The following is a 21,328-nucleotide window of genomic DNA, read 5'->3' on the forward strand; positions in this document are numbered from 1 at the left end:
TAATTATATAATAATATATAATATATAATTTTGTTTACAATTTTATTATACTATCTTATTTAATCATTGTATATATAAACAATTATTTACGTAAAAAATCATATAAAATAAAATTTTAAACTTTTTTTTCTAATTTTTTAAAATGGACCTCTCATAACTTGGCCTGGTTTGCGGCTTGGCCCATGGACCAACCCAACCAACAACACGGCATGGACCCATGTAAACTTGGGTTACGGGCCATGCTGCGTCGACCCCCCAAATTATCCCAAAGGAGGGAGGCATAACCCAAAATGGTTGTGCACTTTGCGTAGGCCACACGTAGATCGTCCCGTGCCAGCCTAACACGGCCCATTTGGTAGGTCTAAATGGACCATAGGAACCACTCCAAATCCAATTTTGAAACCAATTCCATCTATGAACCAAACGGATCCTAAGCAATTTAAGTAATGAGCATATCGAATTAGTGTAATAACTTTTTTAACTTAACTTTACATTGAATAATACAGTCTGATTAATACGTATGAATTTATTACAGTACACACTAATTCATTTGTATTTCTACAAGCTTTAGATAACGAACCTAACATTTAAGTTATAAGTGAACTACAAAATTATACTAACCTCTCATTTTTTGTCAAATTGGTTTTATATTAGCTAAGACGGTCTGATTAATATCGAGTAAATTTTAGGATTCATACTAAGCCACTTGTACTTTTGTGAAGTTGGAACACTTCCTCAACGCCAAAGCTCGGCTAGTAAGTTTAAAGTTTTTATTTTTTTTTCTTTGATTGAAAATATTGAAAAAATAAATACGGGAATATAACTCCCGCCCGTTACATTTTTATACATCACTTAAACCCATCTACATGTTACAACACGAATGAAAGTGCAGTCCGCGTTATAACCTGTAGATGTATAACCCATCTGGATAAGACAACCAATTTTTTCCCGGAGGGGGTAGCCGAGTCTCAGCTCATTCAGAAGTCAGTGAGTCCAGGAAAGGAAGGCGGAATTAATTGTAAAATGTTGATGCCTACTCCTATTGTTGACGCTTGACAGTTCGATATAGTGTCCCACTCCTCAGTTCAGATGTCCAAGTTGTGTTTGTCTTGTATGCACGGTTGACGTATCTGCTTACGCACCACCGAATTACCTATTCCTGAATCCTGACACAACAACACATGGGTAGGAGCGTATCCAATGTAAATCACACCACGTAGCATTGACACTATATCAATACACCATTATCCTTCTGTCCTCATACTAAAAATCTATGATGCAGAAAATTTATCATAAATTTTATAAATAATAGGTGATTGGCTATCACGTTTATGATTTCAATGGGTTGGATAGAAGTTTTTCATATATCATATTTTTACATATCATAGTCGAACCCGTCCTGAAAAATCAGAATCATGCTAATAAGTAATGATATGCGTGGGTTAGTCATTAGTCAGGTCAGATGAGACGGTGAGAGAAGAGTTTTATTCCCAACTATAGCCTATTATATTATTCATTTGGATGGTCGCACTCACAAACACGTCAGCAGTGACATAGTGGGATACAAAAAGAAATGTATTATTTGATCAATAGGCTTAACAAACTATCACACATGTAACTTGTTGTTTAACTACTTACCAACACTCTTTCAGCTTCAGCATAGTGAATTCCCAGTGTAGTGTTGTGAGCCTCGGTTGGAATTTCTTAATGACATAAAACTACGGATTTCAAAATCAAAATCAGTAATTTTGATTTGTTTGTTTTTTTTTTTTTTAACAAAACAACTGTTGCTTTTGCCTTCAAAAAAACAACTGTTGCTTCAGCAACATTAATGATCATAAGAATTAATGCCCTGCGAGGATTTCTAAGGTGAGAAGAAGCTACTTAAAAGCTATTTAAGTTAACATTGATCATAATCCCTAATTATAGATTTGGGAGGAAGAACTCAGATGTGGCTTATGGTCGTATGGTCGGCCTTGGTTCTCATTAATCAAGATATTTATGTTTTTTCTTTATATTTATATTTATGTGAGATTTGTGGAATATTTATTTATTCTGGTGGATAATTAATTTTTCCACCTTGGATGGGTGGGTGTATATGGGGTGTGGGGTGGGGTTGGGGTGTGTGTGTCAGGGGGGAGTTGCCAACACTTGGATGGGATAAAAGTACCCATTTGAATAATGGATTTTTATGATTAAAATGGGTATTGTTTTATTTACTTGGGAAATATAAGAATATGAGTAAATATATGTATCTGAGTAAGTGCATTTAACTATGTAAATAACTTCCCAAAAAGCAAACAAAACCTTTGTGTAATTAAGAAATCGCATGGGGCTGGTGTTAGAAGATAACCATATCTTATAGGGCAGTGATTACAGGTTTCATGATAAAAAGGGAATTGAAATGGTTGTGAGTAGCTTATATTTATTTATTTTTAATTAAAAAACTACAAAATTCTAAAGGGACAAAGAAACAAGAGAGAGTAGGGTTGATGTGGACAATTACATTTTAGAATATATAAGATACTATTAAATTTCAAATATAGATAAATCAAATTTGGGTCTACCTATCATTTGTTTGTAGCATTACCTCAAATAATAAAGCATTCTTCACGTTTCCATCAAAACCCTATGTACACGTCAGGATGCAAAGTGTGGTGTGATCATTTCAAATTAAATTAAATCAGCTGTGGTGTGCCCATATAAAATTATATTGTCAAGATACCAGGTGTAATTGTCCAAATCATTTTTGTGTCAAAAGTTAAATCATTCTTATGTCATTTCACATGAAATCTAACTTCATAGTGTTAGGCGTAAAAAAAAACTTCAGTAGGGAGTAAACTAAATGGGAAAAATAAAATATAAATTATTAATTTTAATAATTACTATTCATTTTCATAATTAAAAACCTTTTTATTGGTATTTATGCCAAAAGAATATGTTAGAGTGAGGAGTAAGGCCATAATGGTCACTGTGATATGTGCTCTTTGACTCTTATGTTAGAACTCAAAATACTGCTTTTTATTTCAATCTCAGCCAACATCTGCCTCACACGGTTTTTTACATAATCCGAATTTGTTAAAACAATTATTATAATATTTTCTATAAAAAGACTTTGATAAAAAAAAATTCTAGTAAAGTAATAATTGAGTAAAACTTTTTCAAGCCACGGGTTTGTTAGAAAGCACGAAGGATAATAAAGCTTCTATTCAAATTATAAGCTTTATGATGAGAGGGTCCCTCAAGGCTCAGTTTGGAAGGAGTACAAATGCAAATATGTAGATTGTAAAATAATGTATTTTATATTTATACTCCTTCCAAACTGAGCCCAAAGGGCAATTTCTTGTTGAGATTGTAAAATCCCAGATTAGGTCCATATCACAGTCCACCCCTGCCAAAAATCAGGCCTCATCCTTGGCAAATACGAGCCAGACCTTATCAAAAATGTAAAGTGGTTGTTTTGCTGTATAGAGAAGCTGGAGGATACATATCTATATCTATATATAACCCCACCCCCCACCCCCCCGGTTCTCTTGTCTAACTCAAAATCTTCTCAGATTAGATGTGATAAGGACTTGGAAGTATAAGGCTGCATTTGGTATTTTTATTTTAAGGATTTATCTTTTCTTTTTTACAGTTAAAAACTCGAATGTTTATACGGATATTTTATCCACAAAAAGAGATATAAATCCTCAAAATAAAAAATGCCAAATACAGCCTAAAACATAAAAAGAGATAATGTTGAATTGTTGCACAAAAGACGTGTGTTTATGCGTTGGTATGCAGAGCAAGTGCAAAGCATGAAAGAGAACAAAAGCACTAGGCATACGACAAAACTGCTTTCTCTCTCTCCACTCAAATAGAAGTATATCAATATTATTATTATTATAATAATAATAATAATCTGTATTGCCTAATTCATTCCACTGAGAACTAATTAAACAAGTTAATTGGTCCATAAAGAATTGGTGATTAATTAATAATGACATCGATATCATTACACAAGTCCAAGGCAAGGGGTTACAGGACACATAAGGCTTCAAACATGGGGCGCTAAATTCAGAAATGATTATTTAGTATTATATCGATAAGAATCTGTCATGCTGATCACTAAGCTCTAAGTAATAACACACAAAGTTGATGTGGGAGGGTTGGCTTGGATCCACATGTAATCATCACATGGTATAATATAATATGTGGTCATGGACTCTGTGGTGCCTTATAACTGAGTTGAACGTTTATAAAATCTATATTATTTATAAAAGTGTGAAGAGGGGTCTTGACTTTTGAAATTTTCATTGAACAGCTTTAACCCTATATTATATCTTAAGGTCCCAACAGGACAGATATATAATTATAATTTGATAAAATACTTCACATTAATTGACACAGTTTAAGAACATACTTGCTTTCGGTTTTAGCTAAGAAACAGCGAGATAAAGAAGATAGATAGTCTGAATTTCCTATAACCAAACTCTACTATCTTTTCTACTAACCCAATGAAACAATTCCACCTGTTCATAGTGTTGGTAAGGGTCCTATTTCTTTGCAGCAATTGTCCAGGCGTTATGCTAATTCCTCATTGCATTCATTAAAAAATAAAAATATCAACCTTTTTGCATAAAGCTTTTCTAAAAATAATATCTATTTTCTTTATAAGCACCAAAGAATGAAGTTTGCTGTTCCACCTACCACACCCCCTCCTCTAATCTTGTTTTCTTTAGGAGGTGCTGCAATTCCCTGCAAATCCAATGCTCCCCTTGTAGTTCGACTCTCTCCAACCTACTATCCTCTCGACAACTCCCGACCAATTCACCTCTCCTTCATTGGTGAATTTGATCTTAAACACTAAACCTTGGAAAAATATTTTTTTTCTCCTATGAAATTTTGTCAACCATAATTATATTTTATCGATCATCATAGAATAATGAAGAGTTTTTTGAAAAGCATAAAATAATGAAGATAGCTTTTGTTCCTATGATACTTTTATTTGAAATAAATATAGAATAGAAGAAGTGTTCTTCGTTGTCCATGTAGAAGAAACATATAAAAAATATTTTTTTTTAAGTATTTTAAAATTTCAGAATGAAGAATTAAAAAAAAAAAAAAGTATTAACAAAGGAATTAACAGCTATCACCTTTAACATCTCTTCATTCATCCATGTTGCTTCTCCAGCCGACTATAAGTTTTTTTCTTATTTAGGTTTCCAATGGTAGAGAAGAGAGAAAAGGGAAGAAGAGTCTTTTTCGTGGATAACTAAAAATTAGGGGATACTAGCGGCACTTGTGCAATGAACAAGAAAAAGATGTTAAGGTTTATTGGGCTTAAAACTTATTGATCTATGAGACAACACGAGGGTAGGGATGGAAAATTTTGCCATTTCCATCGAGTATCCAGCCTCCCCAACCAAGCAGGGATGGGCATAGAAGCTACCTTAGCGAGGACTGGGTGGGGATAGGATTAATAGGAATTGATTTTAAACTCAGGGTCGAGACAGGGAGTATGATCCCCGCTCCGAACCGGCCCATTATCATTCCTATCCAGGGGGTCGTCCCCCAAACCCATAAATACAATTTCAATAATTATGGTAATGTAGTATCAAATACTTATGAAAATTATTAAAATTTTCCAATTACTTATTTGAATAATCGGAAGTTTTATAATTTTACTTTCACTAAGTTAAATTACCAAAATCACTACTTATTTCTCAAAATTTATAGTAAATACCAAAATTACTGAAAATATAAAAAATAGATTTATATTTATTGAAATTAATTTTCCACTAAAAAATAAATTACTGAAAGATTTTAATTATTATCTGATAATATCATTTAATATTAACAAATTGACCAAAATTACTGAAAATATCAATAAGTACTTACTGCTAAATTAATGATAATATAAAATTTACTAAAAATGTAAAGGATAAATTTGTATTTATTAATATTTTGATTAACTATCAATTTTTTAGTAATTATTGATTTCATTAATTAATTCTAAAACTTTCTGAAATTAAATTACCAAAATCAGTAATTTTCATCACGTAATTTTTAGCAATTATCTTTTCCAATTTACTAAAATTATGAAGATAATTTAGGTGTTGATATTTACTAAAAAAATATTCAATAATATCAGTAGTTATTGAAAATATCAAAAATGTTTCACAAATTAAATTTAACCACGTTTCTTGGTTTTTATATGGTTTATTGGGTATGTAATCTAGATTAAGAGGTATTTTAGGAGGAATTTTAGGTGGAAGAGATAGTTTAGGAGAAATTTTAGGAGGGGGTTGGCTAAGTGTTTGGGTACATGAGAGAGAGAGAGAGAGAGAGAGAGAGAGAGTTGGAGTGGGACTTCAATGAAGAAGAGAAAGCTGCCACGTGATTATATGGAAGGGCTGGGTTTTAGACAAATTTCCATTTTTGTAGATTGGGAGAAATTATAGGAAAAGACTAGAGAGAGATTATATGAAAAGATTTCTTAAGTTAACGTGTTTTCTTCCTAAAATAAAGTTAGTGGGTTTTCTTCCTAAATTAATGCAGCAAAAAATGAGGGATTGCCATGCCAAGTCACAACTCCATGGGCTTCTAGGGGGAATCTTGCACCCCTCTAGAATTGCTCCCTTGGGTTAATGGAGCACAAAGAGGCTACCTGACGTGGCATAATATTAATTTAGTATACATATAGATGTTTTAAAATAGATTTATATTTTGAAAAGAAATATATTTTCTTTTGAAGAAAAGAAGAATGCAATGGTGGCCAACTTTTGATTAGTTATTGAAAGTTTAAACTCTTGTCACATGGGGCAAAGGCAGGTATCAGTATAACTTCTTGGTGGTGTTTCTTCTTTCACATGAACCAATCAACAACTCTTCACTTACTAGAAGAAAATGATAGAATTGGAGTCTTCCTCCTTGCTATTGTCATGCCTGGAAACAATTCATGAATTGAAGCCCTTGTTCTCCATGATCACCAAATGCTCAATCATTTTCATTCATATTATTTTTTTCGTTTATTTCCTCAAGATTCTTATAAAGCCCTCCATGATTAGACTTTTTACGTGTTAAGCAACAACCAATTGCACTGGACCCTTCTTCCCTTTTGATCCAGCTCTTTGAAACACCTCATCAATTATAGGGTTCTTATGCGATTTATGAACCCTAGGATTTAGTAGATGGACAACAGCATTACCTGATCTCTTTGAATTCGTTTGTGTTTATGTTGAATGTACTTTCTAGGCTTCTTTTTATTTTGTTTTTTATGATATTAGGAATCTAGAGATTTCTGTGATTTATCACTCTTTAGTAAATCTTAGTGTTAATTGAATGCACTATCCTATTGCTTGATGATCTACATGAATTAGGTCAACCCGAGAATATGCTTTATGGGATTTTTGAAATTTGAATTAAGTTTTCTTTTATTGAATATATTGTTTATACAACAATTCCAAGTTTTGGTTCAGGATCAAGATCAAGTTAGAGTTGTGGGTTTTAATTCTTGAATTCCCTTTTTGGAGATACCACATACACCTAGGTTTTTTTTTGGCATATTGGAATGGGAGAAACGAAGCAAGACTACACATCGTTACTTCTAGCAGTTCGAAAAGTTTCTCAAGGTAACCATGTTCACGAGAAAGAAATCAAGCCAGTCCAAAGGCTATTTCTTTGTAATATTTCTTGTTTTGGATTGTTAGTCTTGTGCTAATTAATAATTTTGCTACAACTATAAAAATTAGATTTTTTTTTCCCTCTTCTTTTCCTCTCTCTCTACTTGATATCACGAAAAGATAAAGATGCATAAACTTCCAAAGTGCAAATGTGATCAAATGTCCACATTTATTGGCCTTGTGTAACTAGAAGTTTGGTGGAAAAAGGATTTGTAAGTGTAGTTCTAATACTTAAGCAAGAAACTAAATAAACTCTATACTTAAAAATAAGGTGTAAATCGTGTAACGGTTGGCTCTAGAATTGCAATTCGCAAACAAAAAAAAAACATTTTTGGGCCTCAAATTGCAATTTTTAATATTTTTATAAATAAAATTTAAAAATTGAATTAAAAAATATAAATTAAATATAACATAATACCTATAGCATATTTATACATTATTTATTGCTAAAATATATATTTATACGTATATATGTATATAAATATATATAATTAATACATATATGCACTGATGTGGCATGGTCTAAACCGTTCGACCCGACCTGTCAAACCCACAACCCAAAGGCAAAAACGGTTCGGCCTCCGGATTGGTTTTTAAAACATAGGTTCAAACATTTTTGAACCAACTTTCTTTTTCATAGCCAAAATCTCAAAGGAAAACACTTGTAAAAAAACTACATATATTTATGTTGGTTTTGTTTTACACTATTATTTTTTATTTACAAATTTGTTCACATTTTTTGTATATCTTAATTCTTATTTAACATCTCTTTGTTATTTTATTTAATGAGAATTTAATTGTTTGTTGGATGAATGCAAACATCAAGAAGGTCCTCCAATAAAAATTTCTTTAGATAAGGCTTTACCATCAAAGTTGGGCAACTTGTTCAGGTTAAAGGCATGCTAATACATTTTCCTTTTTTAAGTTTTGCAATAGGGGACACAAGCCCAAGTGCTAAAAGCCTAATATCTAAGACCTAATGTTATTCTTCTGAAATGATATCATCTCTTAAATGTTGTATGTCTCCTTGTATCCAACTTACGGCACCATGTTTTAATATTTTAACCATATATATTAAATTTTCAATTGTCACCTGCAAGTGCATAATTACTAGTTAAAATAAAATGGTAGTTGGTAGCATAAGTACTCGTTTGTCTTTTCAGGAAATTGGCTCTTTCTTTACATTAGTAGTTGGCAACCCAATTATATTCTCTCCCATTAATTCATTCATTCTGACTCTGATAGAGTAAAACACGAGCATTCCACACGATATATCCAATGCTGATATAAAATTTTGGGAATTAACTCATTCACACTCTACTGATGTGAATGATTCAGTTTTCCACCAAATTGATTCACACAACATTTATGCTTGGCAGGTCGAGGGTTGAGCAAAACCCTTATAAACCTTGTATAGATTTCCTTGCCTTTTCCTACTTTTTCCTTCAAACCAAACACAAACACAGCCTAAGGGAAAAGGAGAATTAAATATCCATGACCATGAGCAACAAGGAGAGAAGAGAGCACTGCTTGGGTTATCCAATGGGGCCAATGTACATTCCCCTCCAGTTATTTGATAGAGCGTGGACTGTGATTTTTGGAGATGATTATTTACCTTTTAAGACTTGTGAATGTCAAATGAATGGGGCGGGTCGATTAGGAACCAGCCCCCCAACCCTTACTAGTATTAGAATGGGCTTGACACGTTCAAGATTGCATGTCACAAATCACAACCCACCAGCATCTGCATTTCTATGGAGTTTTTGAGGTCATTTTTTTCTTTAATTTATTCTATTGTTTACTAATATCATTTATCTTTTATCTTGCCCACCTGTCCTGGCCATATTTTTTATGAGCTGACAGTTTAATTTAACATGTTCCCTTCCCAAGTCCAAACCCATAAAAGAAGATACAGATGCCCCTCGGTTGGCAGTTTAACATGGGACATATGTAAAACAAAAGGTGTGTAGATATTATTTCCTTAGCATTCTTTCCCAGTTCCTAACAATAACATATCAACAATTCATCGTCCAGCCACTCTGAAATAAGTCACTGGGCTTTAAATGCAGCTTCGATTAATGTAACATATATCTTATCACCTGATTCAATTCAATATGAGCCACCTGCAACTTAATCAAAATGGATAGGAAGAGGAAGAGGAAGAGGATACCTTTGCTTTGCACCCCCTCAACCTCAAGCACCATATCTCAAAAATAGAAAAATTAATAATTACAATCAAAAGAATCAACTCATTCTATGGGTTCCTAACTTATCTACATATTAGTATATCGGTGACAGAATACTGTTTAGTACTGTCTGAATGTCAGATTTAAACGACCACGGCGGAGGTTTGCTTCTTCAACCAGAAAGTTTGGGGACGAGTTTGGTATAATGGAAGGTACCCCATGATATACAAGCCTAGATTTGCCACCGAATATCAGAACATCACCGGATTCCAACAAAACCTTCTGTGCATTGCAAGGGTCCCTGTCATCTCCATATAAGAAGTCTGCTGAGTTGCCAATGGAGAAGGAGACTACTGGCAATCCTTTACTAATACTCCGCTGACTTTCATCTTGATCCTGCACGGGATAATGTATCAAAGAAGACAAAAAACAGATCTGAAAACTCTGTTTCTCGTTGGTTTCTCTGCTGTTTGTTGTTATTACTTATTACAGAGAAATAAAGTGAAATTTTAACTTCTGTAATAATTCTCATTATTTGCATGACCAATGAGTTACCAACCTGATGGACACCAAGTCTCCCATTGTTAGTGTAGAAGTTGATGATGCAAATATCTGGTGACATTCCAGGAAGTACTTCTTCTACATTGCTTAGTTTTGATTCTTGTTTGATCACATGAGAATCTATGATTGCTCTTCCAACCAATTTTGTCCAGTCCTCAGGGATAAGGGGGGGCCTTTGCATGGTCTGTTGACCTTCGACTGCTATATATTCTTGTCTTTGGGTCCCAATTCTTTCCAAGGCACATCATTCGCAGATGCATTTTCCGTCCACCTCGAAAAACTTGTTGATAGAATCCTCCAGGACCCAAACCAAGTATTCTGCATATCTTTACGATCTTGGCCTAGATGTAAGACAAGTATAAACACAAATATCTTGATTGTAAAAGAACTGCTGAAGAAAATGCTTCTACACATAAAAGCTAAAACGTTGACTATGGGAAATTTTGCACTTTAGACCATTCAAATGGAAAGACATTTAAACAGTGAATGCAATTACTTGAGGAGATGATTGAAGGATTCTGTACCTGATCACTGGGACTAATATAATTTTTCAAGAGAACCATCCCTGGCCTCAGTACACATTTAAGACCACCCATAGTGTGCTCAAGCTCCCCCTGTTTTTCTTTGTGGTTTACATGTAGATGAACTTCTGGTTTTGATTGGAATTCCTCTTCTCACCTGGCAGATATCTAAAAAGGGCAGTCCAGATCTGCAGAAAATTGTCTTCTCAGTGCGAGTTTGCCCATGTTGTGATATTCCAGTAGAGTAGGATCTATCCCAACCATCACAAAGAAGCAGTGAAGTCGTTATATATATTACAGAATTTCTACTCAAAGAAGAAAGAGATCAAAGTGTTCGGGTTGCTTTACTCGGGGTGGGCACTCCAATGCTTAAAGTCAGCAAAGAGTTTTGAGAGAGCTAAAAGGCGAGAACTAGAGAGCTACGAGAGCTAAATCGCATGCGTACATTTTTTGTGAATGGAGATGCCTTTATATAGGCTAGATGTTGTGAGGATTACGAAGCACATACAAGATCTCTGGCCCGTCTGGTTCGGAGGTGGTTTCACACCCAAAGATGGACTTCACGTAAGCAGGTAGTATCTATCCAATCACATCCGAAGCAAGCGGGGTGATAACCAGCTCTCCCAACATGGCGTCCTGATCCCAAGCAAATCGGAGATGATAACCTGTTGAACAAAGAGGTCGCCCAGCATGTCAGGCAGGTCGCTAGCTGAACTCAGGCCAAGTCGACAAAAGTATGTTGCCTCTTACGCCGATCTGAAGTCTTGTCAGGTCGTTCGCAGTTCAATCTACCAAGGTGGTGCCAAGGTCATTAGGGCGGGAGCGAGGTGTCCAAGGCGCTCCTAAGGTCTGCTTATGTGGTGCTGAGATGTCGTTTAACTATTTTGAGATGCCACATGTCATCACGTCACTAGAGGGCCAAATCAGACCTCATTTGTTTTCATTTTCTACTTGTGAGATCTTAACTTCATCAAACAAATCTTCCAAATGCAGAGTGATTGGCATCACATTATTAAATAGAGAGTAAAATATCATAATTAAACCTCTTAGATCTCTTTTGGGCAAGTTGTCAACTCTTCACCATCCTTATCCATTCAATTCTATTACACCTTCATTTTTTTATAAGATTACACCTCCTTCATAAATGAAAAAGGTAGTGTTCCAATAACCATCTCTGACCCACAATAGCCATTACCACCCCCTTTGATTTTCTATTCAAAGTCGCTATATCATATTTATACCGGTTTTTTGTTTTCAAGAATCTTAGAAGCTATATCCATTAAGCATTTAGTATTAGCTAACAAGAAAACGTCTTGTTTGACAGTATCAAGGTCTTTTAAATGTTGAACTCCCCTAGGGATCCCCCCCAATCAGTTCCAAAATACTATCTTCATGGCTCTTGGTGAGGCCATTTGGAGTCAGCCTCATCCACCCTCTGAGTTATCACAAGTGTTGTACCAATCATCAATGGGAACCTTAGGGAGCTCTATTTCCTTGCCTACACTTTCAAACTATATGTTGATGTGGTCCAATCAACAATTAACTTGTCCGGTGGTCTAGCATGGGCTTCTTGGATGAAGATATAACAAGCTTCTGTCCATTTCTTTTATTTTTTAAATGGATCTATTAGACCACCATGTCCCTAATCATTAAAACTAGACATTGGGGAGAAGAACCATTTCAATCCCATGGAAACATCTCTGCACATTGTTGTGAATTCAAAGTAGAGATACATAATTATCATGCATATGCTTAGATTCCAAAGCTTTAGATTTTCCATTACTAATTGTTGGGTTCTGAATTGTACCAAAGTCAGTTATTTTGTGTCCCCTGTACTTCGTACTGCTGGCAACTTCCATGGCTCCCACTGTCTCTGGCTCAGTAGACAAAGTTGTATCCACACACATCAGCATCATGTCCAATGCCGATGCTTTCATATGTTTTTCCAATGAGGCCAACCTCTTACTGTAGCTACACTTCCTTCCATCCGATTCTTAAGCAGCTCTGCATCATCATTAAATTTGCCTGCAGTGTCATTTTTCAGTTTGCAATTAGAGTTACTAACTTCAGTATCCCCGAATTTATTTTAGCAGAGAAGTTTTCCCTAATGGATCTGTTCACAAGAGTTGTATTAGCTTTCAGTTCCTCTGAAAAACGGTATTGCAGTAGATCTTGAAGTTTCTTCCTGGTAGAGGCCACCTTACAATCCTCAATCTCCTGAATAATTTCTAACTTCACCCTGCAACAATCAGTGGTTTGTCGATCCTTACTGCAACCCTGATTCTTGCATATTCAGACCATTCATTCACCTCCTCCAACTTTGGCATGGTAGGAACTCCAATTTTTGATGCAAGAGCCATTGCCATTGCCATCGAAGAGGTGAGATACTCAACAGGCAATCCATATATTTGGATCCAAAACTCACAGATATTTAACTCATATGACAGAGGCGGTTTATTATGTTGACACTTTTGAAGTACCAGAAGATCTTGATTAAAGCACCAAGGACCTCTGTCCCATACTGATTCAGAACAGATTTTATCATTGAATCTTATCAAGTAAGACACTGCTGTGAAATCTGTAATAGAGAACTCCATTGATTTTCCCCAGGCTTTTTCTAGACTTTCTTTAAGTTCAGTGATGTTCACCTTTGGCCAATCGCTGACAACTTTTCCAACAAACACCCACTTCCATGCTTCGTCTTGACGAACATCAGCTTTACTGGAAGGGACCTGGATTTGTTCATGGACACCAAGCAGCTTGCAAAACTTATCCACAATCATGTCCTCCTCCTTATTAGTGCTTCCTGTTATCTCCTCCATCTACAATTATATTGCATTCAGAAACCCAGATCAACAGTGTTAAAAACTTTCTGAGGATGAACGGATCCATGCTCCAACTATTGAAAAAATCACCACACAAATTAAGAAATCAACAGATTAGAAGAGAAAATAACAGATACGCTGCAAAAGGAAAATCAGGAAAACAGACATCACCACTCTGAAGCAGCAACTCCATCCCTCGCAATAAAAAGAAAACTCAGGTACACATACCTGAAGGAAACGTTCCTTACTGACCAAATTTTTTAAGTTTAGCCTTGAGGATTTATTCCCTTTAAAAACGATAGGATACTCCATCATCAATAAACCTGCAATAACTTCAAGACGGATATAGAGATACTTTCAATATGTTATAGTGGCTTAATTTCCTGCCTTCTTTTAATTACAATAATAGAAGAAGCTTCTTATTCTTCTTGTTACGTAAAATATCCTCCATATTTCCAACCAAAATGTATGAACACATTTCTACGTACACTAACAAAATTAGGTTACGAAATGTGTGGGCAGGGAAAGAGCTTTTCTTCGACTTGAAAGGCTAAGCAGTAAGCAACTAAAAATATCCTAAATTCTAAGCAATGACCAAGACCAGAGCACAGAAATAAAAAAGTAAACAACATAAAAACATAACTTGACAAAAAGAAGTTGCCAAATTCAGTCTCCCAGTAAACCTACGGACTACCTACAATTTCTCATAAAATTTACAGCTAGGGCATTAATGTCCAGGATTTCCACAAGCATAGTCCTAGAACTGAAGAAATACTATAAAGCCAAATTCGAGCTCCATATCGAACAAAATCTAGCAGCTGAAAAAAGGAAAACAGTAGAAATGCTTACTGCTTCATAACGACGTAGAGCTCCACCACGTCTTAACGAGTCACGCCCTCTCGCAAATCCGCCACCACGGTATCGATTCATCTTTCCGGGAGAAGAAAGAATGGGATTGTGGCGGGAAATGTAGGGATTTGTCGCATGAAGTCTCCGGAAAAATGAAAAGAGATTTCAAATTTAAAATGAACATGCAAATGATCTGCTACCCACATCCCCACCCACGCTATACGTTTCCAATACAGGGAAGTGGCATTAAATTAGTAGGAAAGTATGAAAGTACAAGAAATATACGAATGAATTTGTTTCAACAACTCGAGGACTGAGATTACGGATATCAATGGGTCGGATTAAATGGTAAATCCGGTTTGACTCCATCCAATAGATTCGAATTAGGGTTTTCATTCTTTAATTCGGATTTGGGTTTTGATCCTCTCTTTTGGGTCATGAATGATACCCTTGCCTTTGTAACTTTTTTGACTTATAATTCTATAGCCTTAAAGTTTTGGGAGAATGACCGATCAGCCCAGGGTCAAAATTTGTATACTCAAAATATTGTCAGGGTAGGTACTAGTTCGGAATTGATGCTAATTTACGGGTGGGCATTGGTACATAAAATGTGAATTGTTGACATTTTGAGTGTTTATAGCTTTGTAATGAAAATCAGAAATCCACATCGAGCAAATCCATACTTCTCCGTAAAGTTTAAGATTTATCTATATGTTGGTTTGATTTTATTCTTTTTTAAATGGAAAAAAAATGAATTTATAAAATAATATTCTAACTTAAAGTAATAGATTTTAGGTCTTTAAAACGTGTTAAAAATACAATTGAAATGTTACAAGTTAGATCGTGTCAGCACCAACTTAGACCCTATAGGATCGGGTCAGATTCAGGAATTATGTATTCCTAAGGCATGTCGAGTCAGTTCGATTTTTAGGCATTAGATGGTCAGGTGGTTGAGGCCAAACCCAACCTTTTGACATCCCTAAGTGACACTCTTAGGGAGAGGACATGACCATACCCCTTAGGACAGTCCTAACTGGCCAAGAAATGAACTGCAAGGTTTTTATCAAAAAACAAAGTTATAACCAAAATAAGTAAAGCTCTCAAGCTCACAAGATATTTCAAGAAAAAAGAGGGTATCATTCATTACAAGGTTTTGAAAATTGAACTAGAAATGGAACCATTTATGGCCACCGTTTTCCGATTCAATGGTTCAGTCATCAAGGTCGAACGATTCAACCGTGACATCATAAATAAAATAAAATAAAAATGTTTATAAATAAGGAAAAATGTGATAAAAATAAAAGAAACACAAGGAAAATGCAAAAAAAAATCATATGGAAAACTATAAATATAAAAATAAAATAAAATGCATCAAATATAAAAAAAACACAAAAAAATGCAAAAGAAAAAGAAAATTAAAACCTTCTTCATATGTTCAATCGCCTAGTCTCCCAAAGACAATAATATGCATTCAACACCCGAACCCTAGAAAATGAAATATCCAACCAAAATGGAAAAGAACCTATATATTGCTTACCAATAAAAGAATAAATTCCTTTTATTTGTTCCCAGTCTAGAAAATTAAAACAATGATTTGCATGGTTTTCATTATAAATCGGGCAACAAATTAGCAAGGAATTGAAAAAAATAATAAATTATATAGCAAAGATTTGATTCACAAAAGTAATTAATGAATAGAAAATTAGCAATTTGCTAATCAAACAAACAAAAAAAATTATACCTTCATTGTCGTTGGTGATGGTGGTGTCACATAGGAATGGCAATGGGGTGGGGATTATATTCCCCACCCCGACCTCAATCTCTGTTAAGGATAAAAGTTGTCCTCCATCCCCGATTCCCAATGAGGACGGGTTCCTCACAGGGACGTGAATCCCTGAAATTTTTGAGTTAACAATATTTTTTAAAAAATAAATTTACTTAAAATAAATAAACATTTTAAAAAATATAATTATTAATTATATTTTGATATATATAAATAATATCAAAGTCGGGGCAGGGCAAGGACCTCATTCCCCATTGGGTCGGGGAAGTTGGGTACCCATCGGGAATGGGGAAAATTTCCATCCTTAGTGTCACACAGTCATAGAGAGGGGGAGAATGAAACCGCTGGTCAAAATATTTTGTTCGGTCTATTTTCGTCTACAAAAACCTAGTCCCAATTCGATTTGGGAATTGGAACTCAAATGGAACTTTTGATTTTTTTATTTTTATTTAAATTACAAAATATATATATATAACCTGCGAACCGTTACCCAGGTCAAACGGTCCGATTGTCTGATCCGACTTGTTTTCAAAATAGAGATTCATTCACAGGGAGGCCAACGTGCAGCTTCAAACAATTGATTACCGGTCTGTAGTCACCATGGAGCAAGTGATTTGAGAAACCCAAATGCTTTGCAAGTTTTATACCCTGTAGAATAGTAAACACTTCTAAGAAGTAGCAGAGCGAGGAGTATCAATGATCGCCTTAACCGCCAAAACTTGGCCTTCTCCATTCAAAATCGAGACACCATAACCTGCATTATAATAAGCTTTGAATAAAACTACCATCGGTCGAGGTGTAGGCAAAACTTGCGTGAGGGGCACAGGGACGTGGAACCCGCATATCATTATTGATATTTGGGGAGGTCATAGCTTGACCCTGGGCCTGGATTAACAAAGATTCTTGGCAGATCTTGTTAGCATGAGCATGCGTGATTTGAGGGTCCTCTACGTGGTTATCAAAGATCACCATGTTCCTTCTAAGCCAAATACACCAACAGTAAATAGCAAAGGAGGTTAAGAAAGTTTGAATATCATCATCTACAATCAATAAACCTTGAATCTAGGAGGGCAATCATTCCTTATACTTAGTTTGGAAGGCGTACAAATGCAAATATGTACCATGCAAAACCTTTTATTTTATATTATTTTATATTATTTTATATATATTTGTACTGTATATATTTGTATTTGTACTCTTTTCAAACTGAGCCTAAGGCACAAGTCAGGATTTGGGTTACTTCAGAGGCCTAGGTTAGAGAATAACCCAATGGGCTTGACTTCAGCAACTTTAATCTTATGGGCCAGATGCTTTTAACTGGAATACCATCATTAAGAGCTTTCCACAAGAAGACTTTGATTTTTGGAACCAGAGGTAATTTCCAAATAAGCTTCCACAGCTTGATTTCTTGGGAATTTGGGCTTCTAGAATTTGTACTTGTTTTGTCGTTGAGATATTTGGCTACCTAGTATGAACTTTTGGTAGGGAACTCACCATTCTTTGAAAAGGACCAATAGATTTTTTTTTGCGGCAATCAATAGAGGGAAGATAGATCTTTAGACTCAATTTGGAAGGAGTACAAATATAAATATATAGAGTGGAAATACATATAAAATAATACAAAATATAAGATTTTATACTCTATATATTTGCATTTATACTCCTTCCAAACAGAGCCTTAGGATTTTCAAAGCCACCTGAGAGCGGAACAAGTCTCTAATCAGTTGGGTTTTCCAAGAATGGGTATTAACCTCCATCAAATCACTGAATGGGGAAACTTGGTAGCCCATTGGTTTGGAGATTGGGATTTTGTAGTCTCTCAAGGTAGGGACCCAAGGATCACTCCACACATCCATAAATTTCCCATTGCCAATTCTCCACAGATATCCCCAAGATGAATTATTTGGAACTCCAGCCGAAAGGAAGGTATCCTTATGGTAATATTTATCCTTGAGCACATAACCTAGGAGGGAATTTGGGTTGCGAAGGATTCTCCAAGTTTGTCTGGCTAGAAGAACCATATTAAAAGCATAGGGATCCCTGAACCCCCCAGCCTCCAACAGATTTGTTTTTGTATAGGGTATTCCATTTGTTTTTAGTGGGGTTTTTTTTCCTAACATTTGCATCACCCCAGTAAAAGCTTCTCTGAAATTTCGATATATTGTTGTAGATACTCTTGGGGAGTTGAAAGCAAGACATTGCATAAACTGGTAGAAAGAAGACTAATTTATTTTAGACTTCTTTACTTGTAGGAGAGAGGATCTAATTGTTCCATCCTCTAACTTTGCTAGCTACCCTTTCAGTGATAGAAGCAAAGGTGTTCTATTTGGATCTTTGAATTTCAAAGGGCAACCCCAAATAGAAGCTAGTGTTGAAAACCCTTTTCATCCTTAAACACCTAGCCAACATTCTTTGAAATCTCTCCGGGGTGTTCTTGCTTAATAACGCCTCATACTTTTGAAGATTAACCTTTTGCCCATAAGCCCTTTTGTAGAGCTCAAGGGAGTGGAGGATTTCCTTTATCTCTTCAAAGCTAAGTCTTGCTATCATCGACAGAGAAGAGATGGGTGAAAAAGGGAGCATTTTGGTTAATCTTGATGCTTGAGGTTGTCTTAGGCTCTGTTTGGTTTGTGGGGTGGGGATGAGAAAAAGGGAATATTTCAAAGATATTCCTTTTTCTCTCATTTGTTTCGAGGGAAATAGAGGGATGGGGTGAGAAAAATGTGAGATGTCAAATCCCAAAATCGTGGATTTGGGGTCGCACCAAAACCATACGACCCCGGTGGAAAAAATTGAGAAACCACTATTACTATCGACGACGAACAGAGGAGGGAGAGAACTAGTGCCTTCCTCGTTACCATTGGCGATCTACTACCTCCCCTTCCTCGTTCGAACGTAAAAGCAGAATAGTTGCAGCAACACCCCCACTCAGCCACTCTCTTCCTCCCTCTCTCCTCTCTTCTTCTTCTTCCTTCTTTTGTTTTTCACCCAAAAAAACCAATGTTCATCATCTTCTCGACTACGAACATAGGAAATACCAATGGCGGTGACTAGGATCATTTACTCTCTAGTACCTCTCCGTCATCGTCTTCGCTTTCTGCCGGTGATATACTGTTTGTCTTCCTCTTGGTGAAACAGAGCACCCCACAGCGGCTATACACCATCATTCCTACCATCTCCGGCACCTGTTTCACTAGTTTTGACTAGTTTCTCCGATCATCCATTGTTTTTTATTCCCTCATTCTCTCTCTCTCTCTCTCTCTCTCTCTTTGATTGCCGCTTTAGTCATGGAGCTTTATTCTTCACCTTACATGAATCTAGAGAAGAAGTAGCTCGTCATAATGTTTTTCCCATATATAAAAACAAACAATGGAAGTGTAAATTTTTACACTTTCCTATCCCATCCCCCTCAAATCTTCCCACAAACCAAATGGAACCTTACTGATTACTTTCTTTGAGAGAGTAGCTGAAAGAACCTCTAAGACCAACAATAATATATAGGGAGAGATGGGGTCCCCTTGCCACAATCTCTTAGATGGAAGGACAACTTTTCCATGGGACCCATTTATTAATTAAAATTTTGTAAGATACAGTACTGGTACATTGCATCCCCCAATTCCTCCAAGCACTGCCAAACCCCATCTTGAGCATAACCAAATCCAAGAATTTCCATTCAGCATTATCATAAGCTTTCACCATATCAAGTTTAATGGCCTTCATTTTGTGTTTGGATTTATATTTTCTCATAGAATAAATCATTTCATGGGCCAAGAGAATGTTGTTTGAAATTTGTTTATTAAACATGAAAGCACTTTGATTTGGGATAATGAGTTTATCAATAAGTGGTTTAAGTCTATTGAGCCGATAATGGGAAGAAGATTCAAAGCTATTTGTTTTGGGGATAAGGGTGATAAGGGTATTATTGAGTTCTTTCAGCATTCTCCTAGACCCGAAGAATTCATGCACCGCTCCCAAAACATCTTTGCCCATTATTCTCCATTATCTTTGGTAAAAAAACAAAAGGGAAGACCATTTGGGCCTGGGCTTTTGAAGGGGCCATTTGATTTAAAGCCATCAGGATTTTTTCATCAATGACAAGTTGGTCAAAGAAGGTTCGTCTCTTCATCTGAAAGCTAAGCAGTGATATTACTAATAAGCTTATCAGAGTCTTTTGAACCACTACTAGTAGACCTGTTCATGGGTTGGGTGGCCCGACGGGTGGGCCCTGCCCGACCCGACCCCCATACAAGCTTGAACAGGCTTTTTGGCTTATAGGCTTAACCTCGGGCCAAAAAGCCCGGCCCACATAAAATTCGAACCGGGCTCGGACTTTGTCAAAATAGCCCGACCTGAGCCCGACCCGGCCCAACTTATAGTTAAACCTAAGTAAAAACCTTATGTGATGTCCATTTGAATAAATTTTTGATTTGAGAATGTTGTTGATTCACTTGTAGGCCTATTGTTCATTTAAATAGGGGAAAAAAACATCTAAATTAAAATATAAAATGTCCATTTGAATAGGAAAAATTTTGAATTTCTTTTATTAGGTCGGGTTTAGGCTTCGGGTTTTTTATCAGGGCCGGGCTCGGGCCCAAATTGTAGGCCCGTTGGTCAGATCGGGTTTGGGCCTAACATTTTTCTGTTAATAAAGAATCAAAGCCCGACCCGACCCAGCCCATGAACAGGTCTAACTACTAGTAATTTGCAATTATAATTTTTTTGATAAGACATTGGTGTGCTACACAAGCCGAGGGGTATCACCCTCGCTAAAGTCATGAGGAATATTATCAAGGCTAAAGTCCCCATTCATGAGCCGAAGATAAAACTGCATTAGCTAGCCAATCTACTGCACGATTAGCCTCCCTATAAACATGTTTATAATGAAAGTCCTCGTTTATCGACCTCCTCAAATTTGAACATTTCTGAACAATGTTCC

The 21,328-nt window shown here is 35.8% G+C and overlaps 1 protein-coding gene and 1 pseudogene across 3 annotated transcripts; both read right to left on the minus strand.

The window, feature by feature from the left end:
* Positions 1-9,742: 9,742 nt before the first annotated feature.
* Positions 9,743-14,614, minus strand: LOC148868642 (DNA N(6)-methyladenine demethylase ALKBH1D-like; annotated as a pseudogene). The gene is made up of 3 exons (XR_016106941.1): positions 10,939-14,614; positions 10,413-10,755; positions 9,743-10,249 (listed from the first exon to the last, which is right to left on the minus strand). The product of XR_016106941.1 is annotated as a DNA N(6)-methyladenine demethylase ALKBH1D-like (transcript).
* Positions 11,991-14,739, minus strand: LOC148868643 (uncharacterized). Of its 2 annotated transcripts, XM_088968536.1 has the most exons (3): positions 14,610-14,644; positions 13,989-14,092; positions 11,991-13,757 (listed from the first exon to the last, which is right to left on the minus strand). In XM_088968536.1, the coding sequence occupies exons 2-3, from the start codon at positions 14,073-14,075 to the stop codon at positions 13,170-13,172; spliced, it is 675 nt and encodes a 224-aa protein (XP_088824662.1). In that variant the 5' UTR covers positions 14,076-14,092; positions 14,610-14,644; the 3' UTR covers positions 11,991-13,169. The 2 variants fall into 2 exon arrangements, with proteins under 2 accessions (XP_088824662.1, XP_088824663.1); XM_088968537.1 differs by lacking the exon at positions 13,989-14,092 and having other exon boundaries at positions 14,610-14,739.
* Positions 14,740-21,328: the final 6,589 nt, after the last annotated feature.

Source organism: Nelumbo lutea, chromosome 2 (genome assembly GCF_056320005.1).
Source record: "Nelumbo lutea isolate HS-2025 chromosome 2, American lotus-T2T, whole genome shotgun sequence".
Taxonomy (NCBI): domain Eukaryota; kingdom Viridiplantae; phylum Streptophyta; class Magnoliopsida; order Proteales; family Nelumbonaceae; genus Nelumbo; species Nelumbo lutea.

Excerpts from the sequence above, each read along its gene's own strand:
- LOC148868643 (XM_088968536.1), bottom strand. The coding sequence starts at position 14,075 with ATGATGGAGTATCCTATCGTTTTTAAAGGGAATAAATCCTCAAGGCTA. Across the intron at positions 13,758-13,988 it reads GTAAGGAACGTTTCCTTCAG|ATGGAGGAGATAACAGGAAG; the intron begins GTATGTGTACCT and ends ATATAATTGTAG.